The following is a 26690-nucleotide window of genomic DNA, read 5'->3' on the forward strand; positions in this document are numbered from 1 at the left end:
GTCTCATGTTTCATGAGACAAAAACCAGAATTAACACACCAGTTGAGCAATACAGTAGTAGCTGCTGCTGCAGAAGGGATTTCAATGTACAGAGTTGAAGAAGATAAGAATAAGAAGAGAGTAAGTAGGATTCATTTTCAGGTTGTTTTGTTTTTGTTTGCTTTCCACAGTAGCAGCCTAGTCAAAATCCTCCAATACAGACAAAAAAAAAGGAAAGGACCCCTGCAAGTCTACTACTACCATCGCTGTTAGATTCTAATATTTTTATTTGTAAGAGAAGCTGTAAGTATGGAAACAGGAGTTTTTAAAATAGAAAATTCTACAGCAGGGTATGACCAAACTTTGAAAAACAAAAAAACCCCCAAAAAACTCCCAAACCCCACTCCTTTACGTCATACGACCCAAACAAGCTATTTATTTAAGCCTCCCTGAAGAACCCTATAAAAGTATTCCCAGGCCAGTACTAAAGAAGATGCTGCTACAGAAGTACAGAGTGCTAAGTTTTAGCAAGCAGCTATAAAATCGCAGCAAACCCACTGACATGGTCCCACTGCAGTTTTACTTCTGAAAAACTTTCCAGTCTTCAGGAAGTTAACTGGTCTTCAGGGTACCAGCACGTGGGCTGAATGTTTTTCCTAGTCACCTTTATTGGTGGAACTTCAAATTTTTCAGTGCTTTCTCAACAGCCACACTGCCCTTGCTTCCACTTCCAACAGCTGAAGGTGGCAGCCAGGACAAAAAACCCAAGACACTGGTGATAATACACAGCGAGGAGGAGGAGAGCACAATCCTCTCACTCGAAAAGTGGTCCAAAAGGTCCAATAATACAATTCACCAGGAAAAGACAGTCTCTATGTTGAGGCCAAATACTGTGACAGCACCACACTGCTCTTCCTCAGTAACACAGTCATTTCATGATACGCAGCACCAAGGGAAGCAAAGATCATAGGAACACTTGTTACCCCTGACAACATATTCAACAGATAGAAAACAAAATAAGAAATAAGCTGCAGAAGCCTAACGTGAGTTTTAGAAACAACGGAGGTCCCGGAGAACCAGAAGAACTCCCGACGAGAGGGAAGGAACTCTTTTCACAAGAAAGGAAAGAGTTAAGCCAGCCCTTGCTGAGCCTAAGATTCTTCCCAGGTTTGCTGTATGCAATTCTAGGATGCCTTATTGCAAGGGGTCAGCCGAGGTAACCAGAAAGGCTGTCTTCCAGCCCCCTCACAGAACAGCAAAGGGGTGTTTGTTAGCATGCGGCAAGGCAAGGATACGTTGCACCAGTTACCTCAGCCCATCCATTGGGACGGGTACGTGAGTGCACAACAAGAGCAGCTTCACGGGCTGCATCTGAAAGAGCAGCTTGTGGAAGCCCGAGCAGGCAGCACGACAAACCTCTGCCCTAGCAGGCTGAGGAAGCCAGCTGCCAGGAGAGCAGCCTCCAAAGCAAACCACTCGCCTCCTCCTACGCCAAGACAGCCTCTCTGAGACGAGCAGCGTGTGTGGGGGGAGGTTGTTTTCAAGCACTTACTGACCACGCAGATACCTAGCAGAACCACTAAATCCAAACGGTACAGCTCACAGATGAGCCAGGGGACAACAGCAGCTTTCAGGCACTAACAGCTCGGGCTGGATTTCACCCAGTTCCTCAGACACCAATAACCACCACATGCAGATACCCTAACAGCTCTCAAACTAAAGCCATCCACTTCCCTTTGATCACATATAACACATGCAAATGGATGAAGGCAATACCTTCTCATCAAGCAGAGAGTGAGCCTTTGCTACCAGCACCTCACTGCCCCAGGGTATGCTGAAATGCAGACAAAAATAAATAAATAAATAAGCGAGCGCAAAGGAGCTGCCCATGCCCGGCCATGTACCAGACACCCACAGTGAACCGAACTAAACCTGGCCAGACATCCACATCACAAGCTCAACTCGGCACCCTCGGGAGACAGCAGCAGTTGAATCGGATTTGGAGAGCAGTAGCTACTGGATCCTCAGGCTAGAGCTCAGAAATGGGTTTTCCAAGCACACTGCCAGCACACCAAGCAGTCTGCCTTCACATCATAGTTTTGCAAAGTGGTGGAGTATCCTCAAGGGAGCTAGTGAGAATATTAACTTGCTTATTTAGGAGAAAAAAAAAAAACAAACAAAAAAAAAACCAAAAAAAAACCAAAACCAAAAACAAACCCAAAGAACAAAAACCAAGCAACTACCGTCTGCTCACACTGAGGCAAAACCAAAGCTGTGAAAGGCTTCCTTCATCTATTGAGGAAACTGCCAGGTTGGGAAGGAGGGCAGTGAGAGAAGGGCATAAAGGGGACATCTTTTCTTAAGTGAAAAGATGACGTGAGGAAGCTGCTGCTGAGCTGTCCCCATGAACTTGCACAGCGTGGCAGATACAGGCACACCAGATGCACACAGGTGTTGGCAGAAAAGGGACAAGCCGGCTTCCCCAGGCACCCAAGGGTGTGGCAGGCAGCTGCCAGCAGCCCAGGCATCCGCACCCAACTCCACACAGACCCATGACTGATTTGAGAGAGTTGGGGACACTGCTGGTTAACACCTCCACAGCCACTGAGCCCCCATGGAAGGAGACCTGCATGACTCAAGAGAACAATTTAGAGAGTCCCGTCTCACAGTCAGCGATCTGACTCTTACACCAAGCCCATGTTGTGCCATGGGGTACACCATGTCCAGCTCCGCACCTTAAGGGATGTGGCCTGGGACATGACACCTGTCCCTCATGTTTGGGTCACAGCTAGTCCCCTGTAGGCCTGCTGGCTAGGGGAGGAGAAGCAAGGACTGGATGCTCTCCTTTCCCCAGTCTCAGCAGAGGAGCACACCTTTGCAGACAGAGCCACACACCCCCAAGGACTGCTCCTGCTCTGCAGCCAGACGGCAGCAACGCGTGTGCACAGCCTCATGCAGGCAGCAGCAGGACTGCGTTCAATGAAACCATCACCGCCATGAGAGGATGCTGTCCTGCCTCTTTCCCTCTGCCCCATCACACCTTTCTTCTGCAACCACAAGCCTTTGTAACCCTTCGGCACCCTTCAGAAGGGCAGTTAAAAAGACTGCAGAAATTGAGTGGGGCTAAATCATCCAGGAAGACAGACACACACACGAACTACAAAGCCTCATAGATAATACAGAGATATAAATTACCAGTTCCACCATTCAGATCCCTGTGCAACCAGACAAGATTTCTCTGGGAAGGGTGAGGAAGGATCAGAGAGTTGACAGGATATTTTTTTTGCAGCAGCAGCATTAGTTTAAGAAGTGATGGGAAACTATGATCAAAAGTTTATGTAATTGAGGGGCATACCGAGTGTTTATGAGGGAGGCTTAACCTCTTTCAAAAGTTTCTACATCCTTGAAGATATATTTAGGGTTTAAGGAGTTTCAAACAAGTTGGGGAGGACAGGATGACACCAAGGTGCGCTTTACCTTCTGAACACAGGAGCTGGGAGCAAGACCAAAAGCTTACCCTGCATTCAAGGGGTACAAACAAGCACTTAGTGCAGAGACGTAAGGTATGAAATACCAGATTGCCTTGAGCACCCACTGGCCTCCAACTCAAGCTTGTGTCCTGCTCAAGCACCTAGGAACCTCGCAGCAGCCAGCAGTACACGGTACCCTGGATTACCATTTCCAGTCCCTGGGAGTAGCATAATCCACGACAGCGACACATTTCCTCTTCCCAACACATACACATACGCTAGGCCTCTGATTAGTCTGAGCCTCAAAAGGGGAAAAAAAAAAAAAAATATACAGGAACTGGCAGGTACGGCAAGAAGTTTATGAGAGTCTGTATTTTCAAAAGATAATTTAAAGCCTGACCATGCATCAAATAAGGCTAGAGCCTTTAGACAATTATTGAAGTCACATTAATAGTTATGAAGTAACTAAGGGTGGGGGTTTTAAGTGAAGGCTAAGAAATGCAAAAGAACAGAAAGAAAGCGTTCAAAGCGTCTACTCCCAGCAAAACTTCAGCTCTGTAACAGCACTTCACATTTTGATGCCGCTGCCATGAAACAGGAGTATTCAGCTCTTGTTCCACAGGCAGCCTGGCAGGGTGCTCTCTCAGGAAAGAGGACCACCTCTTACGTGACCCTCGGCAGGGGACGGGATTAACACAGCCAGACTTTGAATGAAGTTTGCCATTTCAGTCAATACACCATCGAGTCAACAGCTTCAATTTCTAGGACTCCTCTCACAACACCTGGGAGCATTATTTCCCTGGAAGCCTACATGGACAGGCCTGAAGAGGCAACATCGATGCTACCCGCTAGCAGATCCTTGTACACAGAGGAACATAATCTCTCCAACTACAGCCCAGCCCTCTCTGCCCAGCATCCCTCCACCTCAGGGCATTGCCCACTCAGCTCTACCCCAGCAGGCTTTCCACAAGCAAGAGCCACCTCATTTTAAAGCCAGCACCCATCGACCCTACAAACAATTGCTGGGGCCTCAGGGACACGGTCCACGGTTCCAAGCTGAGCATCAAAAAAATCCAGCCCCAAGAAGGATGCAGATGACCCTCTGCCAGGACTTCGAGAGAGCAAGCCAGAATAGTCAGCCCCCAAACTGCAGCCAGAGTCCTTACTGCTGTGCTGGGAGCCTGTTTTGCTATCAGGTGGGGAATAGCTCTCCCCAAACTGCCAGCTGAGGTTCCCACTTGACCTAAACTGCACAAGGGGAATTTTGCATAGAGGTTCATTTAAGGGCAGCAAGTGCTAGAAGGGGATAAGCAAAAATATTGTCCTCAGTTTTGTGGAAAAAAAAAAAAAAATTACTATCATCCAGCTCTCCACTAACTCTTCCTTATTCCTTCCAAGTAGGAGCAGGAATTAGCTTCCAGTTTTCTTGGACATATTACTTGACTGTGCTGTATAAGAACTGTAAATTGACAATTTCTTGCACTTTTAACAAAAAGTGAGCCTCCTTCTTTCCCCTAAAGGGCACACAGCTCACTCCTTTGCAGAATATTTGTATTTCATCATTCACCACAAGAAACAGATGTCAAAGGTTGAGGGGGTGGATTTTTTTTTTCTGGCATTTGAACATAAAAGTATCTTGACATCCACAAAATTTGTTCAGCAGCTTAGGGAGCCCATCTGTCTCCGTGGGTGGCACACACAGGCGATTAGGAGGGCACCGACAGCAGGGGAAAAGAAATTACATGGCAAACCCCTTAAGTACAGGGTAGGCTGGAGTGCATGCTGTTCTTGTACTTCTGGGCAGCATTGATTTTGAAAGACAAACCAACAAGAAGGGAAACCCCTGAAGATGAAACCAATGGCATTTCCTCCGCACAATCCCTTTCACAAGGACGAAGCCTCGCAGTTCCCTGTCAGGGCGCAAGCCGTACCATACTAGCCAGGGGGATTAATAATTGACAGCGGGCCCTTCACTCACAAGTAGGCTTGTAAACTTTTAAAGTATTAAGTATTTTAAAAATGTGAGACCGCCCCAGGGTGTAACAGACGCTCTGCACCACTCGCCATTGCTGCCTGGTGCATTTGCAGGAGCACAGCGGGACTGGCTGGTAGCTGGGCTGTGGTCCAGTGCGCTCCATTCCACGCTCCTCCTGGTGAAAAGGAGAGGAGAGGCGGTGCATGCACAAGGGGCAGCGAGGGGGGTCAAAGATCAAGAAAAGCATATGCAGAAAGGCAGGAGGCTAGGAAAGCATGCTCCTTTCAGAAAAGCAGAGCCCTACCAGGCTTTACCACATCAGATGAGCTGTGTGTGGAGTCAGATACCGCTGGTCCATCCTAGACTTCCTCATTCCCTCTGATGAGAAGCACGTGGCACTCCTGGAGTCTGCTGTTCACTACTGTCACAAACAAACATCCTCTTAATGAGGTGTTGCTCTAAGCCAAGTAAGATGTCCTGTCTGATCTCTGCTGACAACACACCCCACGCACCACCAGACAGACCCTCGTAAAACAGAACAAGACACCGTTCCCATAACTCATCTGGAGCATCAAAGGAGACAGCTCCCTGCTCAGCAGGCAACAGCACACGTTTTTTTCAGAGGCTACTGGAAAACTCCCTTCTGCAATTCCATGTGTACCCTCCAGAGCAATCAGGTGAACAGCTCTGTGCGGCATCATCCTCCCGGAGGCAAGGCAGCAGATAGGCAGGAGGGGGAAAGGTATGGCCCGTGACTAAGAATGCAGTTGGAAGTATTTTCTCATTATTCAGCCCCAAGTCAGAGGTTCCTTCCCTACTCCATGGCATGGAGTGTTTGAATGGTGTTAGTGCTCAACTGCCCGTGCCACACAACTGTGGACAGAGTTCTGCAAGCTCAGGAATGGGAGCATGGAGAAACAGCCCAGCTGTGGAGATGATGAGTTGCAAAACGGTGGTTGCTGGAAAGACATTGCCTGGGAGGTCACAAGTCTGACACCTCTCAGTTAGTGCTAAAGAAGCTGCTCTGGAGCAGACAGCTCAGCTTCTTCAGGAACTTCACACTTGCAGACGCAATTAACACTCGTTTAGCCAGCTATTTCAGAACTTCTTGGGAGGAGAGACTATTTAATGCTGGTGCTCATCAGATTTGGTGATGGGCAGGGCAGAGGGGGAGGGACAGTCACACTGCTCATCAGGCTGCCTTGCACAGATTTCAGGACAGAAAAAAATGCATTCAGAAATGAGGCTAATTTCACACAGGCTCAAGGCTCTGGCGACAGACCTGCTCTGCAAAGTCGCTAGTCTGTGGAACATGCTTTTCTAGGAAGCTCCTGTAATCAAGGCAGCAGGACAGTTAATAAGATGTTTTGCTACAGAACAAGATAAAAACTCATCAGCTCAACCTCCTTCACTGCAGTGTTTATCACTACAGAAGATGGTGAGGGTTGAAGAAACCCCAAGGAGAAAGGAGGGTCAGTGTAATTCCTCTGGTCCCTCCCAGACCAAGCAAACTGCACACAGGGTAGAAGGAAGAGCGCACAAGCCCAGAGTGCCTCCAGCAGGACTTAGCTGGGCAGGTACAGCACTGCACCTGTGTGTACCAATGCTTGTTCGGCAGTCCCACTTCTCACCATCCAACTGGAAACAGAAAGAGCCCACAAGTGCATGGGATCAGTCACACTACAAACCACCAATGCCATTAGACACACATTATGAAGTTCCTTCACCAGAAAAAAAAAAGCAAAATTTCAGCAACTATGGCCTCAGGGAAGAGATCCAGCTTCCTAAACTGGTTAAACGGATGTATTTCACCACACCAGAAACAAAGGTGTCTATATGCCATGGAAGCTTTCCTTTTGGAGGGTAGGGAGATTTTAGGACAGCATAACATAGAGAGAAGTGTTGTCACAATCCCAGGCAAGAGCTCTCTGTACAGTAAAATGTTGACTAGATCATAATCACAGAACCACAGAATGGTTTGGGTTGGAAGGGACCTTTAAAGGCCATCCAGTCCAACCTCCCTACAAGGAGCAAGGACACCTTCAACCAGATCAGGTTGCTCAGAGCCCCGTCCAACCTGGCCTTGAATGTTTCCAGTGAAAGGGCATCCACCACCTCTCTGTGCAACCTGTTCCAGTGCTCCACCACCATCATCATCAGAAAAATTTCACCCTTGATAAGGGGAGGCATATTTGAGCAACACCTTGTTGCAAGACCAGATGTGTAAGGCTTACAAATGCAGGCTAGAGTATGAAGCGCTTATTCCCACTCCTCAGCGCTCTATGCACTCCCTCACTAGGGAACGTAGCCCCAGCGGCACCAAGGGACATGGACAAGAGAGTGCCCATCAGGTTAGATCAGTAAATGCCGACAGCCTAGAGATCAGCTTTGCAAGCAACAGGTACAATAGATAGGAGACTGCCAGCCCCAAAGCAGCTGGATCAAAAGCGGCATCAGCTTCCCCCATGCAATTCCATTCCAGCTCTGGTTGGTATTAGAGGCGAGGGCTCACACACCACTCCAGAAACAGTTACTCTGCTGCCCCCAGTTCAGCTGGGAGACAGGCTGAATGTTTTCCCCTTCCACAAAACACGCATGCATCTACTTTGTTTTGTGAGCATGTACATGCCACGAGATTCGTCAATACGATACCGATTAGTTCCTGTAGGGAAGGTACAGGCTTTTCAGAGACAGGTACCTGTTTTGAGAAAGCAGCTACTCCCTTCCTGGATTTTAAAGACACAGTTCAGCAAACATCCCCCCAAATGCAGATGGGCGTACAGGCAATGCTCTAACAGACTTTTTCCATACAGAGCTGCTGCTTCTGAGTACTAAACTTCCCCTGATTAGATGGACAGAGAATATCAACCAGCTTACAGCCACCTGCAAAAGCTGGACCCAGATTCCAAAGGTGTACGGAGGCCTCCCCACCAGCCTCCCAGCCAGCTGGTTTATAAAGGCAAGCCCAGGCTAGGCAGCACAGAAAAACAGACTGAAGCTCTCAGCACTTCGTACAGCCTGACACGGGACAAACTTATATCCCTACTGCGGGGATGAGCAAAAGGGAGGAGAAAGACCCACTCTTAGATATTTCTAACCTCAGAAAACCAAGACTATACTGGAGCCCAGCATTCAGTCTAGATGTGAGATTAGTAATTACCACATGTGTTTGAAGCCATTCATTTTCTTGAGTTGTCTAGACTAGCAAAGCTCAAGGGTGGGGAAAAAGTATTCACCGGAGATGAAGGGAATATGTTTAACACCTTGACTACAGAAAACGAGGGTTTTCTCCAGGAAGATCCTTCCTACATTACTTCTGAGCCATCCAGAAGGAACTGAACTGTGGATGACAGGTGCCATCAGTGTCCCCATCCTCAGGGACAAATCAAAGCCTCAGCTCACAAAACTATCAGCCCTTTGACAGAACAGTTATCTACTGCCACTCTCCCCCACCTTTTGTTTCTCTTTGTTCTTGCTTTCAAAAACCTTGCCGGCATCCCCACTCAACCTCTCGTATTTTCCCAGGCTTGACCTTCCTTGCCTCTACTCCATTCCCTGCTCTTTACCCACACGTACCACCATAAAGTATTCCCCCTGCGTGGCAACCCTTACTACCAGCAGCAGCAGAGCAATCAGTGAGCTGAGACTTGGCACCACATTCATTGGGACTTCAATTTAATTTTTACCTTCCCCCCTCCAACCTCCTGAATCGATGCCAAAGGGAATGCTCGTTTTGGCAGTCAAGACTCCCAGAAGAAAAGTTACAGCCAAAGCGCTGGGGGTGGGACCAAGCCAGCCTATTAATAGGTTGATTATAATATGAATTTGGGGAACTACTCCCAAATATGCTTACCCTCCTGGACCTAGGGCCCTCAGGGGTGGAGTGGAATACCTAACTCAGCACTTTCAGTTTCTCTGCTATGTTTGGAGCCAGGAAGGGTGGAAAATCCTGTCTGTACCCTGCCTGGCAAAAACATGGTTTTCCGGAAGGGTACCTGAGCTACTATTGTTTTCTTCCCTTCTCCCCTAGAAAGCCTGTTTTCCTCATACTTATATAGCAGCTCCCTCTGCCACAACAGAAAATATCTAGTATTTAATCCAAGCATCCATTCGGGATTAAGAAGGTTGAGATCAACAATTTTCCTGTGGAAAATCCAGAGCTACTCCAAGAAGCAATACTGAACAAGAGAAGATGTCTCAAGAGCCTTCTCCCCACCAGCACCTCCAGAGCATGGTGGACTGCTGAGGAAGACAGACTCCATGGACAGCCAGGGAGCAAAACTTTTAAGATATCTGGGAGGATGAAGAGGACAAGAGGCTGGACTAAGGCAGCAAGGCTTTGATTTCAGGGGGCAGTCAGATTGTTGTACTTGTTAAAGCATGCTTCCTTCTTTCAGGTGGGAGCCCACAACCTAAGACCCCTTTAGAAGTGCTGCAGTGAGGCAAGCAGGCATGGTGGCAAATGGAAAGCCCAGAAGCAACAACAAGTAGTATAGGCATACTCCATCATAGGAGCAACCACCTCTCCAGCACACCCACAAGGCTGCTACTCCAGTCTTTCTGAATAATCCAAACTGCTCTTGCATGTCTCCACATTTTTCTCATCAACAGATCTCCCACTCCAGCCCTCTGCCTCAGCCAGGGAGCCAGCCAGAGGCAAAAGACAGTCCCTTGTGACCCAGACGGACACTTCACCAACAAGCATGTCAAGACCTTCACAGAAACTTTGCAAAATTATGCTGCAAAGGTGTGCAAAAGCTCACAAACTTTTCGTGTTTTGCATAAACATCTCGCAAACCCAAGCCTTCAGAAGGTGAAGGAGATACCAACCACATTAACTTCTTACAGTGTTTAGCACTTTAACAGCGTTTAATTGGGGCCACGCTCTATATGAAGATCAAGCCACTCTTACCACTTACGCGCAAGTAATGCTGCCTGTGGCTGGTAGTGAGAGAGAGAATGAACTCGCCCTTAGTTGGGAGATACTGGGCCACTGATCAAACCTACACAGTTCTACCTTCACATTAGTAACGATGGAAAGACTCACAGGCTTCAAAACATGTGTCAATACACGTTACAGTCATCTTTCAGAAACTAAGGAGAAAGCAACCTAGTTTACCGTTATTAGACGCGCTTGGCAAGACTCTCCCACAACACAAGACACTGAAGCATCTACATGCTGCATGGTTCGGATTCAACACGCCAAACAAAATTGCAATCAGCTTGCTAACAAATAAGAATTTATTAATTTTTCATGCATCTCAGATTTTACCCCAGGTTTTACAACTCTGTTGCCCTTGCATCACCCAAAGCATTTCAAAACATTGCTGCAAAGAGAGAACTGGAGAGAACATCGTTTCTAACACTATTAAATTAAATATTAAATATTTAGGCCTTGCTTCTCGAGCAAACTCTTTGCCTCTGATGGCAAGGTTACTTAATGGCTAAAGCCAGCCAGGCTTTGGATCTTAACTGCTCTGAACACAAACCCACAATCTACCACCAAGCAACCACCAAACTCTCTCAAACCACACCTGCACACTCTGTGTGTGTGTATATAGGTATATACATACATGTACTGAACTTTCTGTGCAGAACTCACCCGTGAGAGAACTGCACCAGCACACCTCAGGGCACAAAGCTGTGGCACCGGGGAACTCTTTGGTAGTCACCTCTCCATCTCCCTAGTCTTAAAGACTATGCTGGATCTGTCATGTACCACAGATGAATTTTTAAGTTAAAAAAAAAAAAAATACATTGGTTTCACAAGAAAACTAGCAAAGCTTAGTTCATTTTTTTTAAACCCTGAAGGTGACCTTTAATTAAGTCAATAGGAGCACTTCCATGACAGAAGAGCAACTCTCCTTCACACTTTACAGAGAAGGAAAATAATAGCAGAGTCCAGACCCAGTTCACCCCAAAGGCCTTGAGTTCTTCCGTTAAGCCAGAAACAACATCCAGGAGTCAACTCCCAGACTTGAGCTTCAGCCACTAAATCTGCTTCAAAGCAATTCCACTGCTAAGCTAATGGCTGCAGGAGACTGTTCCTACACCCCCTTAAACCAGCAGACACTAATCTCTCCATCTGCAAGAGATACGCATGCCATAGGGGTCTGGACAGGATAAGGAGAACAGATGTGTAAGTGCACATACGGTCTGGGGAATCATCTACAGAGCTCAGCTGCTACCTTCACAGGGTACAGGAACTAAGAGATTTCTAGAGAGCTTCACAGGACACGGGAAACTAAGGAGACTGAGACACCTGTCCTTTCTTGTACCTTTGCTAAGGGAAGCATTCATTCCAACAGGAAGGCAGAAGCAGGCATGCATGTGTCATACCTATAGATATTGCACAGCTCCCAAACACTCCCAGACATATCTGACCCATCAAACTCATCCACACCTACGACAAAAAGAGCTGATGCTACAGAACCAAATCAGCAGCAGCATAGAACTGACAAAAAGAAGTGTGCCCCAGTACTCATTTAAAATACTGTTTCTAAATGCCTGAACTGCTGGGATATTTTGGCTGCACCAAGGCAACTGCTTCAGCAGGACTAAATGCTATTTCCCTTAAGTCAGCACAAAACTGCCAATCTTAGAAACAAGGAAAAAGTCCCCAGTCACTGGAAGCAGCCATCAGATGCCACGGTGTAGCTATCTGGCTAAGTCCTTCAAGACAGCCCCAGCCTGTCACAGTAACAGGCTCCAGAGCATAAACACCTGAACACAAGCATTTCAACTGGCCACAACAGGGACATGCAGGATCCAAAAAACAGTGCTCGATCCGACCCGAGGGACCTTTATTCAGGTTCCTTGCACGACTCTTGGCTGCACAGGGCAATGAGGACAAATGGACATTTTCAACAGCACATTAGGTTGCTGAATGCTTTCTCACACAGGACACTTCTTCCTTCAGCCTCTGCCACACGGAGTGGCCTGGCATCAGGAGGCTCTGAGGAGAGATGCTCTGCACAGCCTGAAGGGCTGCTCCCAAAGTGGCACCTGGCCCATACAGCCAAAGAGCACAAGCCAGCCCCAGTCACACAAGGAGACAGAGCAAGAAGGCCTAGAGAAGGATCTTAAAGACCTCATCAGGCTTAGCCCAATGTCCAGCCTAAAGTTGTGCCATCAGCTCTTTTCATTTACAGAAATACACAGGAGTCCCCTGAAGAAAGGACAACCCTTGCCATACTTGCAGAGGGGAAGAGAGGTTCAGTTTGGTAACTTTGGAGAGACTCTAGGACTCCTCTGGGGGAAGACTCAGAAACCAGTGATATCACACGTACAAAAGCAGTTGATGCCTCGCGCTACAGCACAGTCACATTTATCTACACCGCTGAACTTCAAGGACCTGCACCTACCTCAAGTGCCCCAAGCTGTAGTATCGCGACTCTCCGTCCGTTGACCGAACGACCTTGACAGTGAACATGGGCTGCAGCTGCCGCAGCTCCAGCAGCACAATGGCCAAGTAGTGAATGAAGAGCAGAGCATCCACCAGAGACACCGCATACTGCACGATTCCTTGGTAGTTGGTGTCCTTTGAGTCCAAGATGCGAACGCCGTAAAAGAGCCAGTAGGAAAACACAAACAGGAATATGAGGACCAACAGAAGGGCCCGAAACACAAACACCCTTGGTATATCTGCCTTAGGCTGGCGGAAAAACAGAGCCCAGGTCCCAATCAGAAGAATGAGGAGTTTAAACGCCACAGAGATGAACAGTCCCTCACAGACAGTACCACACGGCTCCAGATCATCCCGCCACAGGATCTGGGGTAACAGAATGAAGGCGATGGGGGTAAGGAAGACAAGGAGTCCGAGAACAGCTGCCACTGTTAAGCCCAGGTAACGTTTGCAGTCCAACCCAACGCTGTCCTCCAGATCCTTACTGATCCGGGCAATGTCCTCCTGGGAGATGCTGTGTTCAGAGGTGCCTGTGATTGCTGTTGTGGTCTCACCCCAGTTATCATCCTGAGGGAGGAAGAGATAAACAAAAATAATATGGAAACAATCAGGTTCTATTTTTCTTCCCTGGAAAAAGATGGCTACAACAGACTCAAGTACCAGAAAAAAAAAAAAAAAAAAAAACCAAAAACAATACCAGCAAAAGCAATGTCTTCAATATATTGAATAATCGACTCTGAAGATTAACAAAAGCTTGGAAACAACAGCAACCTGTCCAAACCAGTGACTATAAGCATTAGGTGTTAAAAACCTGTAACTGTAGAGCAGGTAGATCAACTTGCTATGCCACTCACTGTACCCCAGAGGTTCCTCTTCCAGTACACTTAACGAGTAACATCACATAGCTCTTGGACACTGCAGTAATCATCTGTTCCCATGTGCAGGGCAAGGACTAGCACTCTTTCAGTCCACAGATTCTGCGGTGCATGTGCACCACAGAAGCACCTGGAAGGGAAACTTTCATTTCACTGTTTTTCAAGCCAGTGGTTGTTGTTGTTAAACAATCAAGAACACGTTCACACATTATTTTTCCATCCATAACAGAAGCAACCGCACTTCCAGCAAGTTCCTCCACTTTGTTTTCTTTTATTCTCCTCTACAGTAGCACTGCCCTCAATAGCTGACATATTCTAATAAAAGTTTAGTTAAAGCAACAAATCACACGTGGTCAAAGAGGATCTTCTCAGGTATGGAGCTTTAAATCTAGAGGATCCTAGACTACCAAGTAGCTCTGGTATTAGAGTTCAAGACATTGTCAGAAGCCACTCAGCCACAAAGCAGCTTACCTGAAATACAGTCGCCATATAGTCAAAGTTTAGATTACATTACATTATTTGAAAGTCTCACTTCTGCAAGCTAGTTCTCCCATCCCACGATGCCTCCAATCGCTCCTTCCTGGTGCTGGCATGGCCAGAGAGTTACCCTGACATGTACGGATTTGACTCACAGCTGCTGCTGGAGTGACTCATGCACTTGAAAACTCCCGATACTTCCCACAAATACACACAGTAGCAACGCACACGCTTTGTTTCTTGGCACCTGACACCTTTGTAGCTGCAACGCTTATTCAGAAGTGCGCGTTTTGCTCTTCCTCCTACCCTCCTGAGCGTATCTTCCTGCAGCCTGCTTCACTAATAGGATTTACACCTTCCCCATGACTTCTGCAGCTACACATGCTGATAAAAGCATTTTGTTTTAACGAAATAGCCATCATTTTAAACCTTTATTCACTTCTTTAACAGAGTTAAGAGTCTTCAAGAATCTCTGGGAAAGGAGTAGATAGTGGCAAAGGGACTACTTTGGACAACTCCAGGGATTTAACTTCTAATACACTCCAAGACATGAATACCTCCCATGCCTTGAGCAGTAGGGTTTTGAGACAGATTAGCCTCAAACAATCAGCATCTTGAATTAATATGAGGGGTTTTTGAGTCACTTCTCACCAAAACAGAGGCCCCAGAAGAGATATCTGCATTATGTAGTACGTCCTGAAAGGCAACATAATGCTATCACATTTCCCTTTTTGCCAGTGTCTCCAGCAAAGCAACCTAAGCATTTCAACTATTTTATGTTTATGCATGAAATAGCTCTGCATAGCTTCCTCCATTTGGTGAGCTGAGAAACTGTGCAGAAGAGAGAAGGGACAGAAACACCACAGCAGCTTAAGGCTACAGCCCAGGAGACAACAGGCAACCTTAGTCTCAGCCTACTTGAAGTGGTACAAGCAAAAAAAAAAAAAAAAAAGCGCAGTTATGTGGAAAAAGGAGTCTAAACCTCTGGTGATACAAAGTTGTTGGATCCAACCCAGTGCACCCTGTTCCCTAGGAGAAAAGTCTTGCTCATGCATTGACTTATTTTGCTTTGGCTTTAGTTCACATTAAAAACAAGGGCTTAAGAATTCACCAGCACCTTCAGATCTATTTGAAGTAATAGCTGGGACTCAGCTCATGAAAATAAGCATCTGGTTACAAAATGCCAAATAACAGTACATAAAGTGAGCCCACCTGTAGGTACCTGAATACTGTTACAAACACTACCGTACACAGTTTGGGTGGAAACTGGTTTTTTTTGTTTGGTTTTTTTTTTTTAAGGGCAAAGGTAGAGCCCCACAGCCAAGGATTAACGCACCCCAAATCCAGCCCAGGAAACACTGAAACATCCTGCATTCTATGTCTTGCAGCATCAGCCATCCTTTGAAAATAAATCTGCACCTTCACATCAACTGCTAGAGCACAGAGAATACTGGATCCATCTTAGGTGCAATCTAAAACCAGCATTATTCTATTCTTTATTTAACCCAGTGTTAATATACTAGCTTTCACTGTTTTGCAGTGCGCTATTTTGCATTAGTTTTACATTTCTCGCCTCTCTTCCTTACTGGGATCCTGGTCTTAATGTGCTTTACATGATTACCTACAGCAAATCCTGCTTAAAAACAAAAGTGCACGTAAAGGTGAAAGGGTTGGCCTGAACAATGCACAGCGAGATGACGGAATCAGTTGTTTCTACAGAGCTTGGCAGATGGTGCTCTGGAGACAGAGGCAAATTAGTGACCCAGGAGCAGTCACATCAGCACTGGTGCTGTCAAAAATAATGCTCTCAGAAAAAGACAAAACTGATTGAGACTTTGCCTTTATGCAAAACAAAGGGTACCCATAAATCATGATTCTTTACTAACAGCACGTGAGCAACACTTTTTCCTACTTACGTGCCAGTAAGTCATATGCTCTGTTCCAGAAACCACACTCCACATTTGCTTTCACTCCCTGCTTACCTGGCCCTCCTCCGGCCGAGAGGCATCGTTCCCAAGCAGCGGCTCTGCAGGAGGCGTCTGGATAGTGACGGACTTCTCAGAACGACTGCCGTCTTTGCTTCGCGGTGATTTGTGCCTGTCCCGACTCCTTTTCCAAACAGAGCAAAAGAGGAACAACGTTACCAGAGTTTCTGGAGCAGGGCCTGGAAAGTGCTATACCTCTACCTGCAGCAGGTACCCTAAGCGTTAGGTCACAGTCATGCTTGCCCACGCCTTGGTCAATATTGACTCAATCGGTGAGAAAAAGAGCTTTGGAAGAAGAAGAAAGGGACCTTGCCCCATAGCAGCCTACGGCCTGATGCCTGGGACCATCCAGCCTCTCAGTGATTGGAGAGGGGAGCAAATGGGACAGGGGTACATGCCCACCACCTCATTTTCTCTTAAAACAGCTTCTGCCAGTGCTGCACTTGAAAGGGAAGCTTGCATTGTCCTGACAGCCTGTAACTCCATTTGGGATTAATTGGTCTGCACAGCTCTCCACCTGCAATAAAGTGTCTCACAGGGAGATGTACAGTTAAAACTGATCAAGATAGCTTTAGTTCCTGCAAAGTAGAGGCTTGTCAACTAGGACCATAACATTGTAGGACAATTGAAGTTTATTTCCACTGGTTAATAACCCCCAGTTAACCCCTTACATGGGCAGTAAGAACATCAAGGGTACAAAGGTGGTGCTTACTTCCAGAGTACTCCTCTAGACCTCATGGCTTCTCATCTGAGAACGTCTCAAGATGAGTTAAGCCTCACCAATCTGCTCACCAACATTTTCCTCTCCCTTCCTACCTGGACAGGAAAGCAGCCTTTGCACCAGAGACCCTCACTGTGCTCAGGAGCATCTAAGTGTCCCAGCTCTGCTTTCTCCATTGCGTGTCTCTTGGAATCCCCAAAGCCCAAAGTTTTCACAGGATGAGACTTTCCTGTTCACAGTAAAAGGCTCTAGGATTTTGTGGATTGTTTTGGGAACTTTGAAGGTATCTTTCCACATGGCATTCTAAGCTTCAAAGGGCAATCCATATTAGTGGGTGGGAGCGTTAAAGAAAGAAGAGGCAAACGAGATGTGTTTTACTTAATAACTAGACTGCGAGCAAAAAGACTTCAATCCATGGAAGAATTATTTTTCCAACCACACAGGAAAACTGCTTCTGAAATGCAAAGTTACTCTGGTCCAGCTCAGTTCTAAGTTGCAAAGACTGTAAGTGGCACATGTTTTGCCTGTAAAACTAATGATGATGCAGGGGAAAAAGGAGAAAAAAAAAAAAGGGATAAAGTTGCCAAGTAATCAGAAGTTTGAGAGCAAGAGGGTTTTTGAGGCTGCTGAACAATCACAACAGAGTGGACTTGCTATTCAAGTTCAGAAAAGCCCGACTTCTAATCCAATCAATGCTGATAAAGGACTTGTGGACTCAAGTACCACTCAAATTCTATTAAAAAAACCCAACACACCAGCAACAGAGTAGTCAGGAGGATGGGGAGAGATAGGAAACCTCATTGTTGCACAATAACGAAATGTCATCAGAATAGAAAACTATTGGCAATTATCAGTTTAGAAAGTCTGACACGTCTTCTCCCCAGAGACTCTACTCATAGTACTTCAAGAGCAGATCACTTTAAGTGATCTTTTCCTTCTGCTGGCACTTTCTCAATCTTTCTGGCCATCCAAAAGGTTGAAAATCCTTAAGTTAGCAACATTATTGCTTCCAGTCTTCTCACCAGGTTCCTCATAAGGACTCTCCACATATATCTCCTCCAGAGCTGTGGCCCCACTGATTTCATCCTGGCTTACAGATTTTTCCACAGGACACATCCTAGCTTAGAGCAGCAAGTAATTAAAAATAAGCATTTCCTTACCCTTGTCTGTGGGCTTTTTTGGAGTGACCTGAGTAGTGGGAGTATCCCGAATACGTTGATTCTGTATCCATTGCAGTAGACATTGGATCTGCACCCAAGTGGCACAGATTTTACTTAGAAGATGAATTCCTGGTGCTCCTGAGGTGGAGTCCGTGGTAAAAGTGCTTTTCTGGGTACTCTGTGCTTCCCTGTCATCAGTGAGGTCTGGTCCTCAGGGAGCGAATGAGCTTCATTTACGAGGAATCTGGTCAGAGGGGAGGGAAAGGAGGGTGCTCAGCTCCTCACGATCGACCTGAGGAAAGACGAATGGTCATGGAAGTTCACTCTAAGCAAAGCAAAACAGCATTTCTACTGCAGCAGTTCCCTCACCCTGGCCACAGGTCACCACTCATCGTACCATGCCCAATTCGCAAGCTTGTCCTGGTTGATAGATCTCTTTCCAGTCTAGAGAAATACAGGCATTTGTAGAGCTTTAAACAAGCTGATAACATACCTCTGTTTTGTAAAGTCTAGCCCATTCATCTAAAAATCCAGAAGAAGTCGCCTGGAAAAGAGAGTGACTTGGAGAAGGCTCAGCAGCCTAGATACAGCAATTCAGCCCCAGAAAAAGTACGGGGCTGGACTTCCATATCCCTGTCTCATCGCCTGTGTAACACAGAGCCCAAATACCCCCCGATTCAGGGTGGCAGCGTTAAGGCCTACACACAGGGGGAAGGGGTGGGGGATGAGGGTGACTTTCCTAGGAGAAATGCAGGAGAGGATCAGACCACCATGCCTGAACACGCTTTGTTTTCACAACTGTGAGGTGTGCCCATTTCACAAGCATTAGTTACTATACAATCAATGGCACTAAAAGCACCTCCCTTTTCTTTGTAACCTCTGCCTCCAGAAGCTAATTTGGGCCTTGAAGAATTGAATTTTATTAAAAATTATATCTATATATACACATACTAATAACACTGGGGAGAGTTGATTAGAGATCACATGTAGCTTATATGGGCCAACACTTCTTACAGCATATTTCCATTTGGAGCAGAAGCTTAAGACCCATCTGTAAAGGGCAGAAGAGGGTCATGGTTTTTTTTTTTTTTTGAATGAGCAGGGCAACATCAGAACAACTCTGAACAGGACATGTCAAAACCCCTGAATCCTGTGGGGAAGAAGGGCAGACACCAACCCGCTTTCCAAACCCACATCCTGCATCAGGTGAGGAGAGAAACGGGAAGGAGGGGAGTCAGTCACCCGTTTGGGGGAACGCATGCAAACGGTGAAGAGAAGCAGATGGAGAGGCTGCAGCTACGGACGGAGGTACCTTGGCACAGCCCGGCTCTTGGCACGAAGGAGCACTCTCACATGCCTCCTGCCCAGACAACTGCTGCCTCCAGCCAACATTGGTGGAACATCGGGCAAAAGACTGCTTTCAAATTAAATCAGATCCCTCCATTATTTTCCGCTCACAGCAGTTTTACAAAGCTGTTAACAATAAACCACTGCTTTCCACCCTCTCCCTCCCTAAACACAGAGGGACAACAACAGAACTCGGGCTTTGTACTTGGCCAATTATTCTTTCCAGCTGTAAGATTTCTCCACTAACACCTCCAGAAAAGCTCCTAAGTGAGTGGAGAGCTCTACCACGTGCAAGCCGTGCCAAAAAAATGAAGCCTCTTCCCCACAGGGTTCCTTGGCTGGCGGTGCAATCTGCAGCAACGTTAAAGCAGCGTTCCCACTGCATCAGGGGCTGCAGGTATTTGCACAACACTGGGGCTTGCCAGGGCTCCTGGAAAGGAGAAGGTGGGGAGGACCTTTTGTGTACAGGAGTACCCAAGCCCTAAGAGCACATCGTGCCTCTGGAAGGCTTCTTAAAAGCAGCCCAGAATCCAGGGCGGACAAATAAAGATGGGAATGAAATGCCTGGTTTTGGGAGGGGAGGAACGAGGATTAATTTAAACGCAGCAAGACATAAAGCCAAGGCACGGCACAGTTCAGAAAATGGCATCATTACTGTAGCAGGAATAAAAATCCCCCAGCGTGGGACACATGATGTGAACACTCATTAACTCCCTAGACTTGTACACTGCCTGTAGCTTATGGCTCCAGCAATAGGCTGGGACTCATTAAACCTGATTTTTACTTCTGTCCTGCCAGGTAACCTTGGAAAAATCCTTCCTCTGTGTCTGTCCTTCTCCGACAAACCGGGCTGAGGCCACCACCTCCCTACCTACCAGAAGTACTATGATACCAATAGAGGAGATGGCTACCCTGGACCTTGCAAACATTAGGCATTACAAACCAGGAACACTTTCAGCTGTACAAAAGGTGATAACAAGTATTATAGGCTTAAACCACTGACTGCGATGTTGCTGGACTCCCTTTGAGAACAACCATATCTTCACGAATACATACCACCTCATTACAGGAATAAGAAAAGCACTGAGAGCTGCTGGCATACATCAGTAAGAGCTATACATATTTCCTAGGCTTCTAGGAAAGTATCAACTCCCAGCCTTTTCCTCTAACCACATAACAGAATTTTCACCCCAACTCCCAGACAGAAGAATCAGAGCTGAGAAAGGGACCGGGAACAGAGCTCCTCTTCTGACCCCTCTCACCCACGCTTCTCTGGAGTCATCGGAGAACATTTCAGCTGGTAGTGGCTGCTGTGGAAACGCAGAGGCTGCTGAGGCAGGAACCACCGTGAGCAAGCGGTGCCCATTTGATGGTGGGCAAAGCAAGGCAGTGTTGGGCACCAGGCAGAGAAAGCAAAATCATGGGAAGACTAACACAGGAATGTCGGGGCAGGCTAGATCATGCCAACTTTCGTTTTCTGTGTAAACAAGAGCAACGGTTTTGACACAGCTCTGTGAAAAGTCAACAAGAAGGCCCCCAAAAACGTTAAGCCTCCTGGATTGTTGTCAAAAGCAATACCACGAACCTGGGGACTCTGCATCACCTCCTGGCCCCAGCCACAGGACAAACTGGTGGCTAAACAGATCTTCCTGCCAAGGCAGTTACAGGGTTGCTGGGAATAAAATATATCTGCCTGGCTTCACGTGGAAAAAGCAAGAGACCACTGGCTTTGTCTGCTGCCCAGCTATGGCTGATAGTCAACAAAGCTTCCTAGATTTAGCCAACAAAGGACAGCCTGGGTTGCTAGCTAGACACCACTCCCAGTCTGAGCAGGATGATATGAAGAAACCAAGGAGGGAGGAGCACAGTCCAAACATACACTCCTCCACTGCCAAGCCAAGAAAGTTACCTACCTCCCTGTCTGTTTTACAGCAGGAAGGGGACCAGTCTTACCCCAGAAAAGCTTCTGGAACTGCTGCAGAAAAGGTAGGGAGGGGACCAAAAGACAAATAACACACTAAACTGTGTCTCCAGGTTGGAGCTCTTTCAATGGCATAGACAGAAGTCAACCCTGGACTAGCCACCACCCCAGTACTGCCCACCACTAGAGTCTGAGCAAAGCCAGAGGAGACAAGCTGTACACATACCCCACATAGCACAACCATACCTAAACTAAGCACAGTCTTTAAACACCACCACTACTAAACCACTATCAGTGATGATTCTTACCCTACCCCTCTGCGCAAGGACAACTACAAAGCCTAAAGAAGCCTCCCCATAATTTGGGGCCTCATCCCTCTACAAACAAGTGTGAACTGAGAGCCCAAATTAGCCAGCTGACACGGCTTCACAAAAGATCATTACATCTTGCAGGACGCCACCAAAGGCACGGTCTGTCTGCAGAGCTTCTGGCCCTGACTGAAAAGCAAGCTCCTTCGGCCTGCAGGTACAGTTGCGCTGTATTTTGGCATTGACGAGAAAGCCAGTGTAAGTAGCTTCCACCTCCACACCACGGTTCACCACTCTTGGTTGTGTCAACACAATTCTCAGCGAGCAAACAGCACTGCTGGAAAACAAAACAAGAAGAAAAAAAATCCCTTTTCTCCCCCTCGCCACGCTTTCATCTTGGATCCTTTCCGTGACCTAGTTCACAGCAAAGCCTTAAACAGCAAAACCAACACCAGGGTGAACAGCAGCGCAGGCGAACAGCTAGAGAGGGGAGATGGGAATGCCTCCTCCGCTGCAGCTACGACAACTGTGTAACTGCACACACCCAGCACTGGGCTGCCAGCAGGGCCGGCACTCTCGCTTTGCCTTCCCCTTACTCACTGATGACAGAAGAATGCCAAGTACTAGGCAGTAAACAATGCTAAGGACGCCCCAAAGGAAATTTTGGGACCCTATTCTGACAAGAAGGACGGCCACATCCTGCACGACAGGAGGAGAAGCGTAGTTACCCCTGAATACCGCAGAGATCACCGTAATTACAGTTTCTACACAGCTACACAACTCATTGTAACTCTCTCTTTTCATATGCTCATAAATCTCCAAAAAGAGTTCTTTTGAATTGCTATTTTCCATGCTGGGAGCCCAATTCCATTTCCAATGAAGTTCGCTTTGTGATCGCCTTCAAGGGAGCACAGTCTGGCTCCCAGCCCAAGGGAAATTTAAAAGAGCAAGTTACATCTTTAAATCAAAGAGGGCAAATGCAAAGAAGAGCGCTCTTCTACATCCCGTGCTTTCCTGATGGATATTCCCCTGTGAAGTCAAGGCAAATAACTCCAAAGCAGCTCAACTTTGAAATCCTTGTCTGTGCAGTTTCAATCTTACCCCGTTTAAAGCTTGCAATCAATTAGAGTTGATTTACCAGTCAGTTCATGAAGTTACGTATATTTGGAAGTGCCATCTGGAGCACAAGCAGCCACAAGCGTCCGCGAGGATGTGCGCACATTCAGCTCCGTACGCCGTCGGCCTCACTTGTTAAACAGCACCAGCTGTCTATAGGGTAACGGATGCCCACAAGCTATCACGCTGAGAAATCTTTTTTTCTTCATTTAGTGAAACTAAGAGCTTTACAAATTAAACCTGCAGAACACCAAGAGCTAAGCTATGGGATAGCATTAAGGTTCAGGAATAAAAATAATTAGAAGATGGCTAGGCAGTGAGGAAGCCTTCCAGTTCTGGCATCAACTCGGCTGTGCTGTACAGCTGCAGCGTATTCCTATTATTCACTTCAGAAAAACGAGAAGTTGTGTAACTTGCTACTTTCAACTGCATATATAGCAAGACCTATGAGCAATGCCACAGGAACCTTTTGCTTTTGAATTTCCTGAGCAGGCCCAAACCCAGCAATTTGATCTGTAAGAACAGTTCACCCATGTTGATATACTCGCAGAGCCAAGGCTTTCAGTTTTAAGGGCCAATGAGCTTTGGGAACAAGGGTTTTCCAAAAGCTTTCTATTAATTTTTGCATGCTATTAAATAAGGTTCCTTTTGCCCTAATACATATATAAATAAATATATATATACACACACACATACATAAATATAAATGAGGACTTTTACTCTACAACGGTGGCTCTGGATTTGCAAACCCTTCATCCTAAAAAAAATGTTCAGTAGTCGGCGAATTCAAGCCCTTTAGCAAAAGGTTCTCTTTTCTTTTGCTTCTCAGAGGCTTCTCCCAAAGATTTCATAGACCTCTGGGAATTTCCAGCCCCTAGGCTAAAAACCATTAGTCCACAACATGGATATTTCAGAAAGAGAAGTCACTTGGTTGACTGAAGCAATCCACCTGCATGTTTAATCAGAACATGCAACAACACAGGTCTGAAAAGATAGCGAGGCTGTTTCAATTGAAAACAGAAATGCCCGGCCAAAACCACCACCCAAGCAAGCGGTGTTTCCAAGCAGTAATTCGCAGCCTCTTACCTCCCTGTCACACAACTGGGGTTCTCTGCGTGGGACCCATGGGTGAAGCACCTCCCTGGAGAATGCTCTTTGCCCACTCCAGGAACCACATCTGTGCTGTCCAAGTTTGTGAAGCACAATCAACATTCAAGTTTATCACGCAAATTGTACCTCAGCCGTCAACCTGCCACATGGGTGACAGCTTGTGCTTCCTCAGTCATATGTCTCCCATGTTGCTAGACCTCCAAGTGCTTCTCTTAACCCCACAGTCGTGCAACGCAGTAGAAGGTGTTGTGCCCTCACCCTCATGATACTAGACCATCTGGGACTGCGTGTAGGAACACAGTTTTCCATACTGATGTTTAAAGCCCTACAGCCTTACTGGAACAAACAGAAGCACGACTCTTGCAAGACTCTTCAGACTCTGCCTATCCAAGCAGGCAGTGCCTGTAACTTATTTGCAAAGTTTACTTTTAGCCATAGCACTTGGATACTGAGACAGCATTAAAGGCTACAGACTACAACAGGTTTCTCTACCAAAAGTGCACCCCCTCTTTTAAGATACTGCATGTCTTCCTGCATTTTCTATTTGAATTTAAAAAGAAAGAGAAGTCTACAGACCCTGATCAAAACCCCAGCACACAACACCACGGGACTCCACAGTATGTAGTCTCCTTCCATCTCCCTCCTCCTGTGCAACCCTGTGCAAAGCCAACGCCATTCTGACCTTGCAAGGAGAAAGGGCAAAGGTGTTGACTCCTGAGGAAATAACTACTGTTTTTCAATTTGACCCAAACCAAATAATTCCGAAGTAAAGCCCAATGAGAAATGAAAGACATGATAAGATGGTTTTCACAAGGGTTCATTTTCTCCGTCCACCAAATTCCCCGGTGACGGTACCAGATGTAGAGGAGCATGACTGCTCCCCACCAGCAGCACTGGACATCACTGCTCTCCTCTCAGGTCCCTATGCAGCACAATGCTCCCTACAGCAACAAAGCCACATTTCTGACACCATTCTTCACTTTGGTGGTCAGAGATAGGGTTGGAAGGAAGGCAGGCTACCACAACAACACGACGTGCAGTTTCGCTAGGACAACGAACTACAGTCATCTCGGTAACATTTTCCTAGTACAGTATCCTGGTCTCCCAGCGACAGCAAGCCCTCTCTAAGTGCACATATCCATAAGATAAGAGCCACCAAGAACACTGCCACTACTAACCAAAATCAAAAGCCTAGCAGCAGCCACAGGGACTGCTGGCCAATGACCATGGGCAGCTAGATACTTGCCTCGGTGGTTCTGACACAGGCTGGAATCCTTCCAAAATTTCAGCTCATAGGGAGGATTCTTAAGGGAGGCTTTCTGTAAGACTTTATTCACCGTTTATTTTTCAAAATTAACAAGTGAAATGATCACAGAGCCAACATTGGTCCCACAGTTGCGGCCAGCTATATAGCCAAACCCCAGAGGGTGAAGAGAGCCAAGCATGGTCAAAATTAAACTCTTCAAAGATGGTAAAGAATTGCTGAAGCTCTCTTCTCCACAACTCCTCTCCCCGAAGTCAGGATGATGGGCTCACGTATCACAATATCACAGAATATACTCTGCAACATCCTAATATGCTCTTGCAGCCAGTCTAACTTAACTTCTTAACTCTTTATAGCTGCAAAGATCTTGCGAGCAAGTCATTATGGGCAAACCCTGGACCAAAAAACCCCACTGCTTCAAACAGTCACAGAATTGCTAAGTCTGCCTCCCCAGACCAAAACCCTGCCATCGTGTCACTTATGCTTCCACAGACCCTGCAGTCAAAGAGTTCAGCCCTTGGCATAAGAGTTAGTTTACAACCCTGACAGTCTTCTAAATAAGAAAATGATGTTGTTTTGCAGCAGCTCTCCAAAGTGTGCCATTACTGAACCTGAATGGCTGGTGCAATAGCTTTGCCTTCTATTGGTCGTGCATCCCAGGGCAGCACCGCCAAGGCGCAGAAGGATGCTCTCCCCTCAGTGACTGTTGTTGGAGCAGCCTGATCTCCGGCCATGCGAACCGGAGCTTCCCTACACAGTAACTCGGTGGAACGGACACAGCCCTTTGGCTCTGTGAGCCCGTGACCCTGGGCATCGCTCCAGCAACCAAACCAGCTTCCAAGCAGAGAAGCACGATTGCATTTTCCCTCCCCCTGCTAGTAACCCCCTTGCTGCCCAGAGGGATGAATCCAGACGGAAAGCAGCTCGTTTCATACGGCCCGGGCACACGGGGCATCAGCAGAGGCTTCACGCCGGGCTGAGCTCACTCATGCTGGCGCATCAACGGCGCACGGGTTCCTTCAAAAGCAAAGCCTGGCAGAGAAAGCGCTGCCCACCGTGAGGGGCTACACGGACGGTATTTAAGGGTTTTACCCCGCACAGCTGAGATCTCTCCCGCCCGCGGCACCGGAGCCAGGACCCGCTGCCCCCCCTCCCCACCCCCAGCCTTCCCCCTCCGCCCAGCCACGGCAACCGGCCTCCCGCCGCCCCAGAAAGCTCCAGGCTGGGGAGCGGGGACGCAGTGGGTTTCTCTCCCACGTCGCAGCCGGCACCACATAAGCCCAGTTCGGCTCTCAGCTCCCCTCGCCCCGGCTGGGGACGGACCGGTGCCGCCGGGCACGGGAGCCGAGGAGGCTGCCCCGCACCGCCGCTCCGGCCCGGGCAGCCCGGGGCAGAGCGGCGGTGACGGGGTCCCGGCGGCGGGAGGGCGTGGTGGAGGGCAGCGCCACCGCCCCTCCGCACCGCACAGACACATACGGACCAACGGACAGACTCACCTCCCTCCCGCGGCCGCCCCATGCCGCTCCAGGCACCGACCCGCCGCGCCCGGCCGCCTTCCCCCGGCGGCAGCCGCCGTC

The 26690-nt window shown here is 47.5% G+C and overlaps 1 protein-coding gene across 2 annotated transcripts in view; it reads right to left on the reverse strand.

The window, feature by feature from the left end:
* VANGL1 (VANGL planar cell polarity protein 1) overlaps positions 1-26690 on the reverse strand; it is a 46207-nt gene extending 19517 nt beyond the window's left edge. The window contains exons 1-4 of one of the 2 annotated variants that reach the window (XM_086761037.1): positions 26610-26690; positions 18048-18339; positions 16164-16290; positions 12789-13396 (exon numbers count right to left, since the gene is read on the reverse strand). In XM_086761037.1, the coding sequence (XP_086617163.1) occupies positions 12789-13396; positions 16164-16290; positions 18048-18130 (818 nt within the window). In that variant the 5' untranslated portion in view covers positions 18131-18339; positions 26610-26690. Of the gene's footprint in view, positions 1-12788; positions 13397-16163; positions 16291-18047; positions 18340-18416; positions 18460-26609 lie in introns of those variants that run through there. The other variant, XM_086761044.1, reaches the window with a different exon arrangement.

This window comes from Chlamydotis macqueenii, chromosome 1 (assembly GCF_036417535.1).
Source record: "Chlamydotis macqueenii isolate bChlMac1 chromosome 1, bChlMac1.mat, whole genome shotgun sequence".
Taxonomy (NCBI): domain Eukaryota; kingdom Metazoa; phylum Chordata; class Aves; order Otidiformes; family Otididae; genus Chlamydotis; species Chlamydotis macqueenii.